This window comes from Opisthocomus hoazin, chromosome 11, assembly GCF_030867145.1.
Source record: "Opisthocomus hoazin isolate bOpiHoa1 chromosome 11, bOpiHoa1.hap1, whole genome shotgun sequence".
Taxonomy (NCBI): Eukaryota; Metazoa; Chordata; class Aves; order Opisthocomiformes; family Opisthocomidae; genus Opisthocomus; species Opisthocomus hoazin.
This window is the reverse complement of record NC_134424.1, coordinates 17,133,894-17,148,357: the sequence shown is the minus strand read 5'-3', so window position 1 is coordinate 17,148,357 and position 14,464 is coordinate 17,133,894. Positions and strand designations below refer to the sequence as shown.

The 14,464-nt window shown below is 49.9% G+C and overlaps 1 protein-coding gene across 2 annotated transcripts; it reads left to right on the top strand.

The window, feature by feature from the left end:
- The first annotated feature begins 54 nt into the window (after positions 1-54).
- On the top strand, positions 55-7,330 carry ALAS1 (5'-aminolevulinate synthase 1). Of its 2 annotated transcripts, none has more exons than XM_075432781.1 (10): positions 55-371; positions 1,022-1,228; positions 2,224-2,343; positions 2,421-2,643; positions 3,126-3,310; positions 3,918-4,097; positions 4,300-4,464; positions 5,559-5,827; positions 6,306-6,468; positions 7,042-7,330. In XM_075432781.1, the coding sequence occupies exons 1-10, from the start codon at positions 170-172 to the stop codon at positions 7,200-7,202; spliced, it is 1,875 nt and encodes a 624-aa protein (XP_075288896.1). In that variant the 5' UTR covers positions 55-169; the 3' UTR covers positions 7,203-7,330. The 2 variants fall into 2 exon arrangements, with proteins under 2 accessions (XP_075288896.1, XP_075288895.1); XM_075432780.1 differs by having other exon boundaries at positions 2,188-2,343.
- Positions 7,331-14,464: the final 7,134 nt, after the last annotated feature.

Here is a 14,464-nt window from a genome sequence, read left to right as displayed (position 1 = left end):
GGCGCGACCCGCGCCTGCGCCGCGCGGCGGGGAGCGCAGCGCGCCTGCGCGGCGCCCGGCGGGGCTATATAGGCGGCGGCGGAGCGGCGCGCCCGCGGTGCGCGCCGGTTCCCGGTGGCGGTGTTCGGCGGGCACTGACGTCACGTCCGGTCCCCGTCAGGCGGCGAGGATGGAGGCGGTGGTGCGGCGGTGCCCGTTCCTGGCCCGCGTCTCGCAGGCCTTCCTGCAGAAAGCCGGGCCCTCCCTGCTGCTCTACGCCCAGCACTGCCCCCGCATGATGGAGGCGGCCCCGCCGGCCGCCGCCCGCGCCCTGGCCACGTCCGCCGCCCGCGGGCAGCAGGCGGAGGAGGAGACCCCCGCCGCCCGCCGGGGTGAGTACAGCCGGAGGGGCCCGGCGGCTTCGCCTCGGGGCGGGCGGGCGGCGCTTTCCCAGGGAGCCGGTCGCCCTTGACATCCTGTGTTATAGAGGGAAACTTCTGGAATGGGCAGCTCGGGACGAGGGTTGGTTCGTTCCTGAAAGGTCTGTGGTAAGGGAGCACGGGCGCAAACAGGAGGCCGGCCCGGTGGGGCGTCCTGCCGTGAGCTCTACTGGGGGATCGCCGTCCCTGGGTCCCCAGAGATGGGGGTTCTCACGCCCGAGCGGCTCTGTCACCCTGGCCGGTAGCGTTCCGTGGGGGATGCTTCCTCCGGGACACGGGGAACCGGCCGAGGCTTGAGCGGAGGAAGGGCCGGGGACTGAGCACAGCCCAGCTCCTCAAAGGAAGAGCTCTCCTTCGAGGGGGAAGGAGAGAAGGGGCTTTTTCCTCAAAGGGTGCATTGCGACATCAAGCATCTTAAATCAGATGCCCCTTGGGTGTTACTGGGCAAAGTGCTGCTTGTATAAGTAAAATCTGACTGCTCAGTTAAATAGTTCTGGTTGGCTTGTGCCAAATTAGTTGCAAAGGTAATGGATAGAAAAGCTTAAGTCACTGTATTAAAATGATGAAGCTCAAGTGCTTTCCCGTCTCTGCCCCCACCTCAGAGTCCAAGAATGCCAAAGAGGTGGCCCAACAGAGTACAGACGGATCCCAGCCCCCCGCCGGCCACCCCCCTGCTGCTGCTAGCCAGAGCTCTGCTACCAAATGCCCGTTCCTGGCAGCTCAGATGAATCACAAGAACAGCAGTGTTTTCTGCGAAGCCAGCCTAGAACTCCAAGAGGATGTGCAGGAGATGCAGGGGGACAGGAAAGGTATGTATTCTGTGCACTGAATTCCTTCCGAGAGCTTCTGGTGCATGGCTTTGCTCTAGAGTGTGCTAAGTCTAACAGTCACCACTTAAATTGCATGGGTAGGATTATAGGACACTGCTTTAAAAAGCTGTGGAGAATATGGATGTGTTAATGGCATACCCGCAATATTGTGCAGTGTTTCCCCTGGTTGATTTTGGTGGGGGAATACCGTGTGCTGTATTTTGATACCCTGGCTCCAAATGTGCGAGTCAAGCTGTTACACTTGCACCCAAAGTTGATGCTTAGAACTGAAGAGAGCTTTGTCAGGGTGCTGGTGTAGATAAAGGTGGTATATCCAGAGATGGAAGAAACTGAGTCAAGGTACTGTGCAAGTACCAGCACAGATCCAAGCTGGAAAGCAAACAAAATCTTTTTTTTGTTTATGGAACTAAAAGGTGTTGGCGGGCTCACAATCCTGGTGCGGAAGGGCTGTCCTTCAAAGGAAGGAACTCTTACCAATAGCAGTAAAGCCTTGCCATCTGTCTCAGGAAACTTATTTTACTTTTCTGTTTGTTTTCTGTGCCATAGTTTAAAAAAAAAAAAAAAATCTGTGCTAACTGAACAAAGTACTAGGAACGAAAAGGAAGCGGCTGGCTAGAACTCTGCCTTCAGATAGGTGTGTGCCAACTCTTTCAGATAAATGCTGTAGCTGTATAGAGTGGTTTTCTGAATCATGATGAACCAAATGTCTTGTAAGGAAGTTGCGTGTTGCATTGACATTGATTAGCAAGGTTTTGCTTTTTTCTTGTACAATGTCATACTGTGAGCAATTAAAATAATCTTAACAGGGGCACGGGGATTCAGGCCCTTGCTTCCTAAAGAACGAAGAGTTAGAGTTACTTATTGTTTGCTCTGCTGAACTCAACTTCATTTTGTTTCAAACTGATAAAGCTCACTGGAATTTATTACAATGTCTGTAGGTACAGAATTTGCTAAAATACCAACTACTTCCACAGTGAGGAATGCTGAGACTGAGGGAGGAGAGCGGAGTGGCTTGCTCAAGAAGTTTAAGGATATTGTGCTGAAGCAAAGACCAGAAAGTGTCTCTCATCTGCTTCAGGATAACTTGCCAAAATGTAAGACTGGGAAAACCCTTACACGCCTGGTCTCTTGTGATTATTTCCTGTGTGCTTAAGTCTCTGTCTCGTTTCAGCTGTATCCACCTTCCAGTATGATCAGTTCTTTGAGAAAAAGATAGATGAAAAGAAGAAGGATCACACCTACCGAGTATTCAAAACAGTGAACCGAAAGGCACAAATCTTTCCCATGGCGGATGACTATACTGATTCTCTGATCACCAAGAAAGAGGTGTCTGTCTGGTGCAGCAATGATTACCTGGGGATGAGTTGGCACCCTCGTGTGTGCGGAGCAGTTATGTGAGTAGTGCTGTGTTCTTAAGAGGCAGTTTCAAGCTATAGTGCCCTGCAGAAGCCTTTGTGGGAAGGCTTTTGAAGCACTGATTTCCGTACTGTGCTACGTAGGCTACTTGTGGTATTATTCTTGGTATAATTAAGCTTGTGCTCTTCTCTGGAGCTGGGTAGGTAACCTAGTATTTAGCTCCAGGGTGCAGGATACCTGCCAGTCACTGGCCTTGCTCCTTGGATTTTCCTCAAAGCCCCCAGATGTTACCAGATAAACTGGATGGTGTATTGCAGCTGCACTCAGTAAGCAATTTCTTAACTCGCTGGATTCCCGAGTTGTGCAGTTTGCTCAGAGACCATAAACTTAACATCTGCTTTTTGCAGCCAGTTCCTTTTTGGTACAGTACCTATTGAGTAGTAGAATGTTTTCGGCAGTGATCCTTTAGTCATCTGTGTTGCACAGTAATGCTAATAGTGTCTCTTTGGACCCTCTGTAGGGATACACTGAAACAACATGGTGCTGGAGCAGGAGGCACAAGAAACATTTCGGGAACAAGTAAATTTCATGTCGATTTGGAAAAAGAGCTAGCTGATCTTCATGGAAAAGATGCAGCTCTGTTGTTCTCATCTTGCTTTGTAGCCAATGACTCCACTCTCTTCACTCTAGCTAAAATGCTGCCAGGTGAGATCTCACACTGCACCCCCTACTTATCACAAAAAACACAACTCTTCCCCAAGCGGTTGGGAGTACGTCTTACAAATGGCTACTCAAAGTGAGGATTCATCCTACTCTATCAGCAGATTTTTTTTTTTTCTGAACACTGTACTCAAATTATGTTCAATTCGTGCAAATCGTAGTAGCAGCCTACTGAGATTGAGGTCTAGGAACTGCGAAGACATCGGACAAAAAACATGGAGTCTTCTGCTCTTGCATTTAAATTCAACCTGAAAAAGCAGGAGCAGTAATTTAGTGTCCTCCCATCTGTGGGTGTGAACTTCTCTCCCTTTACGCCTCCCCTGTACTTCAGGACAGGTTTATTTTGACTTCAGAAGTCAAGTTAGATAAAATTATGAAGGTATTTCATTAGGCTCAAGTTCATGTTAGTTTCAACAGCTAAAATAAACCTTAAATATTCCCACTTCATGATCTGTAAGTTGCTCTTTTGATCAAGAGCATTATTTTCTAGAACATGCTACTCTTGCTGCTTGAACACTTCCCATACGTAAAGCAGTGCTGGGAATCAGTTTGTGCTTTCTATACTTAAAGTGTAACTGGGCTGTTCCCTCAGGCTGTGAGATCTACTCTGATTCTGGAAACCATGCCTCCATGATCCAGGGGATCAGAAACAGCAGGGTGCCAAAGCACATATTTCGCCATAACGATGTCAACCATCTTCGAGAACTGTTGAAGAAGTCTGATCCATCTACCCCTAAAATTGTTGCATTTGAAACTGTTCACTCAATGGATGGTAAGTTGACATCAAACTCTTTTCACCTTCCAGTGCAGTTAGTGTGGAAATCATCTGTATTTTAGGTCTAAAAGTGTACAGTGCTGTAAGAATTTATGTGAAAATAGGCTTTCAAAATGCTTAGTGTTTGGGGGTGTTTCTAACATTTGTCCAGACTGAGTCCATGGAATCCTAAACTGCCAGGCACTGCTTTGGTTTCTAGGTGCAGTCTGTCCTCTGGAAGAGCTGTGTGACGTGGCCCACGAGCATGGGGCAATCACTTTTGTGGATGAAGTGCATGCGGTGGGGCTGTATGGAGCTCGAGGTGGTGGTATAGGAGACCGGGATGGAATCATGCACAAGATGGACATCATCTCTGGAACTCTTGGTATGCAAGGCCTGGCAGTTTCACAGAAGCTAAGGCAGCAAAGCTTCTGAGCAGCCAAATTAAGCGGGTTAACTCGAAATCAGTCTATTCAAATGAACTTGCTCAGGGCTGTTGGGGACTACGATTTTTAGAAAGCCCAAAATATTTAAGTGTGCCCCATGGTTTGAAAAGCTTGTGTTAAGCTCCTTATGCTGCCTTACAAATCAGTTCAGGTAGCATTGTTTGTTGCAGGGGGGTGGGGGTTTAACAATCTAGCAATAAGTCCTCCAGTGGCATATTATACAACTCAAGAATAAATTCAGGTGAGAATGATAGTAGGGTAGTGCTCTATATTTAGTAGTACTTAGTTCTTTTATGTGAGATGGAGTGCTCTTAATCTAGAAACCCGAGATGGGGAGTTATGCAAAGAGATTTGGCAAGAACTGAAGCAACTGCTATTATCTGAGTAGAATGCAGGCTTAGGAGTTAAGTTTACTGCTGCAATTGGAAAGTTGTTTAAACAGCTTCCGAAATATAAATAACACTTACTAGGAAGGTTCATGACTTTGAAACTTACAATCGTGGGTTAACAGCCTAATAAACGGAAGCATTCACCAGACACCCTAGTTCTACCTGTGGCTCTGTTCTGGTACCTGAACATATGGAAAGGGGGGCTGCTACCAACCGCACAATCACGGTAACAACCTTGTGCGCTTCTTAGGAGCGTAGGCTATTTCTAGCATCTCTCAAACAGATTAATTTAAATCTGCCGAGAGACTTAGTGTTGACTCTTGAGGTCACTACTGAAGTCTATACCTGATTATTTGGCTTTTAATGTCTTCCCCAAAATCTAAACTTCAGTATTTGAGAGAGTCTTGAACTGTCCTTGCTGTGTAATAACTAGATCTGTGTTACCAGGATTGGCTTAAAAACAAAGCTATAACATGTGCTGAGCAAATACAAGATTAGCAGGAGGGGCTAGAATTGTTGCCTACCATGAATGCATTAACTGTGTAGTCAAAATAACTCATTCTATCTGGTGAAAGGCTGTAGTACTTCAGGCCTATCTGATGGGTGGAAAGAGTAAGCTTGGTTGCCTCTTTTTTTCTCCACAGGCAAAGCATTTGGTTGTGTAGGAGGATACATCTCCAGTACAAGTTCTCTGATAGACACAGTTCGTTCCTATGCTGCTGGGTTTATTTTCACAACGTCCCTGCCACCCATGCTCTTAGCTGGTGCCCTAGAATCCGTCCGAACGCTGAAGAGCGCAGAGGGGCAGGTTCTGAGGCGTCAGCACCAACGCAACGTGAAGCTTATGAGACAGATGCTGATGGACGCGGGGCTTCCTGTGGTGCACTGCCCCAGTCACATCATTCCAATAAGGGTGAGTACTTACGATACTGTTGACACAGGACTGTGGTGCCTGTTTTCCTGCTCATGATCATGTTACTTTCAGGTGTTAGTTAACATCCACAAAGTTCAAACCCACCCTAGCATTCAGCAGTGGTGTGCTGGGAGCCTGGCTGAAGTTGACCTCAGCCTGCTGTAACTGTTGGAAAGCAGAATGAAGTGTATGAAACCCACAATCTAACAGTATACAGAAAGCAAGGAAACTAGTAACAAGCTAGTAAAAAGAAGATTTTTGGGTATAAACAACTACCTGCCTAGGCATTGATGGTGTGCTTCTGCCCAGAGGAGTCTGCAGCACAAGCTTTTAGCCCTGCTTTCTGATGTAGATACCATGTATAGTGCCTCAGGGAAGACTAGTCCTGTTTGATTCTCATGGCTAGCAAAGTTGGGCTGACAGTTCTGCCACCTTGGGGTGTTTTGGTTGATCTTGTAACTTAAACTTTGAACATCAGGTTGCAGATGCTGCTAAAAATACAGAGATCTGTGACAAGCTGATGAGCCAGCACAGCATCTATGTCCAAGCAATCAATTACCCCACAGTCCCCCGTGGAGAAGAGCTGCTACGTATTGCCCCTACGCCTCACCACACTCCTCAGATGATGAGTTACTTTCTTGGTGAGTAGATTCCTGCATCAGTACGATGAAAATGCTGGGCTGTCTATGGGGTCTTTATACTAAAGATGAGACTAGGAAATAACTGAAGTTTTACATGGCATGAGCTGGGCAGCATCTTTCCACTGCTGCAGCATACATGGTGCAGGCTTCTGCACTTGTACTGCTCAAAGCATGGCCTGGGAAGGCCAGTGCAGCACTATACCCAGTCACTTCTGTCCCAGCCACCTCTGCTGAGGCTCTGCTCATGTGTTGTCCAGAGAAGTCTTCATTTGTTACATGAGGAGAGCAGATTTCCCTGGACCCTAGCTGAGCTGTTAACCTGTCTTAAGCATGGATCTGTCCAGGGAAAGTAGCTACTTCTTGATCCTGTCAGAAGAGGTGGTATGAGGATAGCTGAGACTTAGTTGCAGCCTAGTCACCTCACTCAAGGGGTGAACTTTGTCACAGTGAATTCCTCTTATCCCTCCTCATTTGTTAGGAGCGTAAGTATGCTGACGCTTCTTTTTTTCTGCTGCTCTAAAGCAATTCACTGTCTTAAGATCTGATCTTGATTGACTTTTATGTTCCTGACAGAAAAACTGCTGGCTACGTGGAAGGATGTTGGTCTGGAGCTGAAGCCTCATTCATCAGCTGAATGCAACTTCTGTAGAAGACCCCTGCATTTTGAAGTGATGAGTGAAAGGGAAAGATCCTACTTCAGTGGCATGAGCAAACTAGTATCTGTCAGTGCATGAAAGCAATGCTGTCAGTTGTATTCCTGTCTAGTTCTAGTACCCAGTCAGTAGCATTTTTAAATTGCTTAATAAGTATTTTAATCATAGTTGAAGCACTAAGCTCTGAAAATAAATTTCTAGAGCCACTATGCTCGGTTGTGTTTTTGTTTGCTTCTCTACTTATCTGAAGTGTCAGTGGTTGGAAGGGCTTCTGATGGAATAAAAACAGCGGTCTGCAGCTTCCTGTGCTTCAGCTGAAGTACTGCCTTTTCACTATGCCAAAAGAACTTCAGTAGTGTTTCCTAGTGTACTGCAAGCAAGGGATTTATTTCTTATGAAAATAGAAAATTGGTATTTATAGCTCCTCATGAACTTGTGAAAACATGCAAGTATAGTACTCCATGCATACTAAACCCTACGCAAGAGTACGCTGCTTCAGAAGGGCTGTGCAATGTCTCTGGAGGCAGGCATTTGGAACGGGCCCTGCTCTGTGCTGTCTCCCCCTGCTGCCATGCTCCTCTGGTGTAGGTTTGTGCACAAGCATTCCCCCCTTGATGCTCACTATTAAGAGGACAAAAGTGCTAATGGGATTTAATAAGTGGCATTTTATGACTGCCTGGCAGTTAGAAAACCAAGGTGGGGTGGTGGGGTAGCTGGGAAAGGAGAGCACATCTATACAGGTGGTAGATGCAGGTCAACTCTGGCTGCCTGTGTCTCTTCATGTCTGCACGGTCTGCTCTCCAGTACACTCAGAGCTAGGCTAAAAATAGGGTCAAACCTGCTTATCAGTAAACAATCTAATAATTCGGGTCTTTGACAGAAGTCATTGTGAGAGAATGTTAGTGCTGCTTTTGCAACCCCTCTGAAAACATAGGCCTCTTGCCTAATTGCCACATTATTTAATGCGTTCATGAATAGCAAGGGCATGCTTTGAACAGGGGGAAGTAGTTCTGGGGGTGTACACGTGTACTGAGGGGTCAGTGCTGGTCTGAAGCCTAGAGCAGAGCACGAAACGGCTTCCTTCACGCACGGGCACATCCCATAACTGCTGCAGTCTAGCGCTCACAAGTCACTGAACAGCTGCCCTGCCCAGGCACTCTTGTTTTCCGGGCATAACAAGCCAGCCTCCTGGCACTGCCTATCGCTGTTACGCTCACAGGCGAGCTGTGAAGCTCCCATTAGGGACTCGTTATAATATCACAAGTTGCCACGTGTTGGGGAGATAAAAGCCTAAATTAGAGAAAAATCATCAGCTCCAACAGGAAGACGCCATTACTTAAGCATGTACTGTAGCACGCTGCTGCTGTTCTCAGAATGCTTATAAAAATGTTCGATTTCCCAAGCAATCAAGCTACTCTTTAAAAGCCCCCTGCCAGCCAGTCAAGTGGTAGCTGCCTCCACCATGTGCAGATGTTCTGCAGGAGGGAGGGAATACCCACCATCAGGCTATAAGATTAACATGGTAATTTAGCTCACGGTTGCTAAACAAGGCACCTTATGAACTTGCATGCTTAAGCCCGCCACCAGATTATCGTCTATGCAGGTAGCTGCGTGGCTGTTCCAGTGGATTAGCTCTCACTTGCTGTGACATTATCCCGATCTTACTTAGGCAAGTTCCAGTGCTGTTCAAGAAAAAACACAGTGCCACAGCCTGACTTCCCTGCCTTGACACGAGCGGTTTGTGGCCTCAGAATGACTGAACATGCATCTGCACTACAGAGCTTTTCTCATTGTATACAAGGTTATATCACTATATTAACTTGAGACATCAAGAAAAAAGCCACAGATCCTCCATCAGCCTCTTCTGGAGCAGTGTCCTTAACACCACAACACGTCTTCAGCGCCATTTTGAACTGCGTGTGTAAGCAATCAATGTGTAGGGGGAGATACACATGACGTGTGGACTAAGCTATAATCTGACAGTACAAGGTTACTTGTGTTTCTGGTTTCTTCACTGAAAGCGTTCAGAATTATCCCAGTGCATTTTACATACCAGTTAATCAGCCTGATTTTTCCATCTAGTTTTTATAGCAGCTACGCTACACTCCGTACTGCAGAGGAGGAGACACAAGACACAGAAAGAGTACCAGCTATCAGAAATCTCAAACATTGCTCCAAATTGGTCACAGGAGAGAACAAAATCCTAAGATTCAAAGCTAGCAACCTCCGAGATAACAGGAGCACAAGTGACCTCAGCACGTGGCAATCGGTATCTCTGCACCCATTAACATCAGATGTGACAAGAAGTTACCTGAAGTTCCACTGCCGGCAAGCAAGGGTGTGAAAGCAGAACCAGGGCGCAGTAAGAGGCCAGTAGAAGTCCATCACTTAACTGCAAAAGAAAGACAAATCCAATGACACATAGAAAGGATAAATTTTCCCCAATGAAAAGGGCAGGGAACGAAAAAACAAGCACATATTGTTTCCCAGCAAACAAGACTTGAATGGCAGGTTGCACAACTAGGAATGGTTATATAAGCTTTAGTTTGGTTTCTGGAAAATAATAGAGGAAGTAATTGGTAAAAGATGTTTAAAGTCGAAGACAAATGGTCCATAGCAGCGGCAGAGCAAGCAAGCACAGAGCTGTAAAGCCACTGCTGACACTTGTCTGGGACAAAAATAATTCATCTAGTTGAATGTTGAATGTAGCCCTAAACTCATATGCTCCTCCATTTCTCAACCAATTACACAGCGGAGAAACCCCAGGTGGTACAGGGGCAGTGGCAACGTCCCCAGGGCAAACAGGAGCACACATTCCCCAGCGCTGGGAGAAGGGATCAGGAGGGTGCCCTTCCCACCATGTTCAGGACAGGGTACCAGGTCGGCAGGCTGGGGTGCCTTCCACCCCCTTGTCCCCCTTCACCCACAGCACAGTCCCACGGGCAGAGACTGCTAATTAGCAGAGCTGCTAATGTTCATGAAACTTCTGGGGGCCTCGGTTTTCTGCCAAGCCCCTCGCTGCATGCTGTAGGTGGTTGGAGATAACCTGTGGGTTCAGCCCAGAAGGAGGAAACCAGCATCATGAGCTCATGAGCTCCATTTCTTTAGGGAACTGGACTAAAAATATCTTGTCAGGCTAGGGTCAGCTTCTCCCTCCAGCAGGACCGCCACAGGAGAGGGTGGATGCTGTCATGGCTGCCAGGCTGCATGCTCCCTCTGCCCTGTGCTGCACAAGGTGTCCATTCACCTTGTCCAGCCCCAGCCGCCCCTCGTTGAAACACACGCCTGTGGGGAAATAAATGCCCCCAAAACCTCTCCTAGTCCCTGTGCTTACTGCTGCTTTCAGCCATGATGTCTCCTAGCGAGCAATAGTGGCAGTAGTAATAATAATAATAGGAGCACTGTTAACACGAACAGGTTCACAGCTCTGGTATCCCTGGTGCCTTGCACCCATTCATTTTGGGGCACTTCTCTCACACTGCGTCTCTCAGCCCCTGCTCACTCTCCCAGCACTCACATTTACCAGGGTTTCTCTCCCAGCACGGGGAGGGCCACACAGCCCCTCTCTGGCCCCCACGCCAGGGCTTTAGAAGCCTCGCGAGCTCCCCGATATCTGCAGCTCATGGAAGGGGCTCCTGCCTCTTAACGAGCATTTTAGAGCTCGTACTGGTGGCTCACCACATGCATTTCCCTAGGGGTGTGTTCAGCCCCCAAAAGACCTTTCCTCTCCTGCTCCCAAAAAGCAACACCATGCTTCACTCCCATTAAAATTCGGGCTGAACTGTTGCTCCCTCCAGGACCCACCACCTCTCATAGGCTCCAGATGGATGCACACAGCATGTTCTTACTCTAAACACCAGCAGCATGACCAGATGACCACAGCATGGGTCCAAATCTCCTGCTTTGCTTGTATTCAGATGAGCCACCTAGCTACACACCAGTCTGAGATTATGCCTTGAACGAACACTTTCTTTTAGGCAATATTTATAATAGCAGCCAAGCCTGAAATCATTGGGGATGACTGCTAACATCCCTACGTGGAGGGACAGACAGCAGTGGCACAGACAGGGTGCTTTAGGCAGAAACAAGCTGTTAATGCAGGGAAACATCCAAGGGGTCAGAGATCTCAAGCCCTGCCCTTCTCCCACGGTGATCACATGGAGCAGAAGGTGGCAAGCAAGCCCCACTGCTGGGTTTTTCCCTGACCCCCAGCAGAGCCTGATCCGCTGCTGGTGCTCCCCAGGGAGGTGCCAGGCTTTAAGGGGTGGGAAGAAGCCACCCATCCCGACAGCACCTCCTCCTCCTCCAGCAAGAGCCATTCTCCCAGTTCTCCATCCCAGCGAGGGTTGTGAAGGATGCCCCAGGCACAGACCTCCCACCCCCTGCATGGAGGTCCCACCGGCCCCAGTACAGGAACCCTCCTTCGACTGCCTGTTTTGGCTGCCTCAGCACACAGCAGAGCCCGCTTCTTGGCAGACACCAGTTGGGGTGCGCAGGGGGGAGAGGGCAATAGCCATGCTTGCTGCTCCCTGGGAAGAGCGACAGGGAGCTCCTTGCAAAGGGGACAGAAAATGGGTCCCCTGCCCTGCTGCCAGCAGCTGGGATTGGGGCTGCAAGTAGAGACTCACTGCAAACTGCCATAGTTTGCTCATAGAAATCACTCTCACCCAGGCAGACAGATCTGGGAGACATCAGCCAGGCTGCAGCTAGTGCTGGCACCAGGCACTGAAGCCTGACTCAGGGTAGCCCCTGGCCCAGAGCTTCCAGCCCAGCACCAGCATGGCTGGGCTTCAGGCTATTTAGGATGCTCTGTGCCAGCCACCCTCCAGCCTGACCCTGAACCCTCATCAACCTCAGGCCTCATCGGTCTTCCTCCTCTCCCCCCATACCCCCAGGCCCGCACAGTCCTGGGGCACCGATCCTGGGTATACTTACCCCCTTGAGTAAACATCCTTTCCCTCCTACAGCTCCTACACGCTCCTCCAAGCACGTTTTTGGGCAGGGCAAGGAGCTCTTAGGAGGGCAAGGCCTCATCTCCCATTCCCACAGGCACCTGTGGCTTCATAGCCCAGATGCCATGTGGCTCTTGCAATTCACACATTCAGCTTACAACCAGGTGTAGCTGCTTTGCAACTCCTCTGCTTCAGCTCTCAGGGGAGCAGAAGCCAAAGGAGTTTCTCCTCTGAGATTTTACCCTTTGCACTTTTCCACTTGCGAATGCCCTAGGGAAAAGCATCCTGGTCCCATCCTTTCCCCTGAAAGTTTGCTGTGGAGTCTGTGAGCCCTCGTTTGTGAGTCCTAAAAGACCTGAGCGCTCGGGCTGGCTGCGGGGATGCTCAGCCATGTCCACCTGCAGCTGCCTCCTCTTTCTGAAGCTGCTGTTCCGCACTGCTCCCTCCTCGGCTGAGTAAACGCTGCGATGAGGTGGCCTTGTCCCCTGGCACATCTGCCCCGAGGTGACACCGGTGGCTGCCAACCAAATCAGGGTTTCTCAAGCATCAACTCAAGCCCCAGAGCTTTGAATATGCAGCAGAGGAGACCTTTTTCAGCTCAAACATTGAGGAGAGAAGGGGTGATGCTTGCACGAACCCTCACGTGTATGCTGAGCGTAGGGACGCGGGGTCAGGAGGTGGCAGCCCGATTTGTGAGTGCTTTAACTGCCCCGAGAACTGCTGGGTGTTGAGCATCGGCTTTGTAACCTGGTTGCCAAGGGGAACTTGGCGCACGCGATCGTTGGTGCTCTGCCTGCAAGTAGTTTGGCTCCTCTCCTCCTCCTGCACCGCTTCAGCACCCTCCCATCCCGCTCTACAGATTCTATGCAACTATTTTTCAGCCAAAATTAGCAGAGGGTGAGCTAAGAATCTGTCTAAACCCCGACAAGCCTTGCAAAAGCAAACAGCTGGACAGCGTGTCCCTGCTGGGCTCTGCAGAGCCAGGCTGTGCCTGTGGCCAGGCTGCCCTGGGTGCAGTGCTGCCTGCCCGCCTGGCCTGCTGCTGCCCATCTGCCTGCCCGCCTGCCTGCCCGCACCCAGCCCATTGACACCTGAGCCAGGTGAGGATACAGGGCCGGATGGGATGGAGTAGGATGGGGGGGACAGGAGAGACAGGTTGGGATAAGATGGGATGGGACAGGGGGAGCAGGATGGGATGGGTTGGGATGGGATGGGACAGCAGGGGATGGGGTAGGATGAAAGATGGAGGATGGGATGGGATGGGATGGGATGGGATGGGATGGGATGGGATGGGATGGGATGGGATGGAAGGGGATGGGATGGGCACCCAGCTGGGGATCTGCAGCCCTTGGGCTGCTCCTGGCCATCCCTCCCACGGCCCCGTGCAGTTGTCCTTTGGCACGGGGAGGGGCTTTCAGCTGGGGATGGATGTGCTGGCAGGGGCGCAGGGGCAGAGAGGGGCAGGTGGGAAATGGGGGACACCCCTCACTCCTCCTTATATTTGGGCAAGTTTAAAAAATAACTGAGCACAGAAGGGGCGCAGGATCCAAAGGAGAAGGGTGAATGAGCTTGTTAAATGACACTGGTGGTGTCAGCCCATGCTGACACCAAAGCAGCTGGCTTCGAGCAGGCTTGGGCCTTGGTGACACTGGGATAGAGGACCAACAGGGTGACCTGCCTGCAGAGGTCTGCCTTCTTCCCCAGCTGTGCAGCCACCACCTCTGCCCCAGCGGAGGAAGGACTTGGCCATCCCCCTGCCGTGCGGGGTCCCTGCTGGGGCAGCCCCCTCCTGAGCATCCCAGGGAGCGGCCGGGGTCTCCCCACTGCAGCCGAGCCCCTTCGCTCACCCTGGCGGACTCCCACCAGCCCAGGAGCAGCTTTGATCCTATTCATGGTGCAAATCTCTTTGACCAGGTCTTTCTCTCGCCATCCTTGTTTTTAATGCCTACCCAGCTGGGGCAAGCTCTTTCCAGGTTTTACTGGTGTTTTCAGTGAACCACAGCATATTTGAATGAATATTAATAATTATACGCAGCGGGACCTCTCCTGCACCAAGGTTGCTCCATGCATAGCAGCATCTTCCCTCCTCCTTCTCCACACCAAAGGGAAACTCATTTGGAGTTGGTTCTTTTTTTGCATTCAACATTTTTTTCCCCTCTCTTTTTCTAGGAATAGTGGTGGTTTACAGCTGGATTCCCAAACTGGCCATCTCATCCTGGGCACAGCAAGTAAAGCTGAGACATGGCACAGCTCTGACCCAGTGCAAACCCCACCAAGACTCACCCGGTGCAGCATGCAGTGAGCCTTTCCTCTGCGAAACCTGCTTGGTTAAATAAATAAAAGGTTATCTCCAAACCACAGCTGAGTTGCTCTGGGCAAGGAGCAGGGAGG

Bases quoted from the DNA above. Each gene is read 5' to 3' on its own strand.
- ALAS1 (XM_075432780.1), top strand. From the start codon at position 170: ATGGAGGCGGTGGTGCGGCGGTGCCCGTTCCTGGCCCGCGTCTCGCAG. The intron at 2,344-2,420 runs GTAAGACTGGGA...GTCTCGTTTCAG, and splicing joins TCAGGATAACTTGCCAAAAT to CTGTATCCACCTTCCAGTAT. The intron at 2,644-3,125 runs GTGAGTAGTGCT...GACCCTCTGTAG, and splicing joins CGTGTGTGCGGAGCAGTTAT to GGATACACTGAAACAACATG.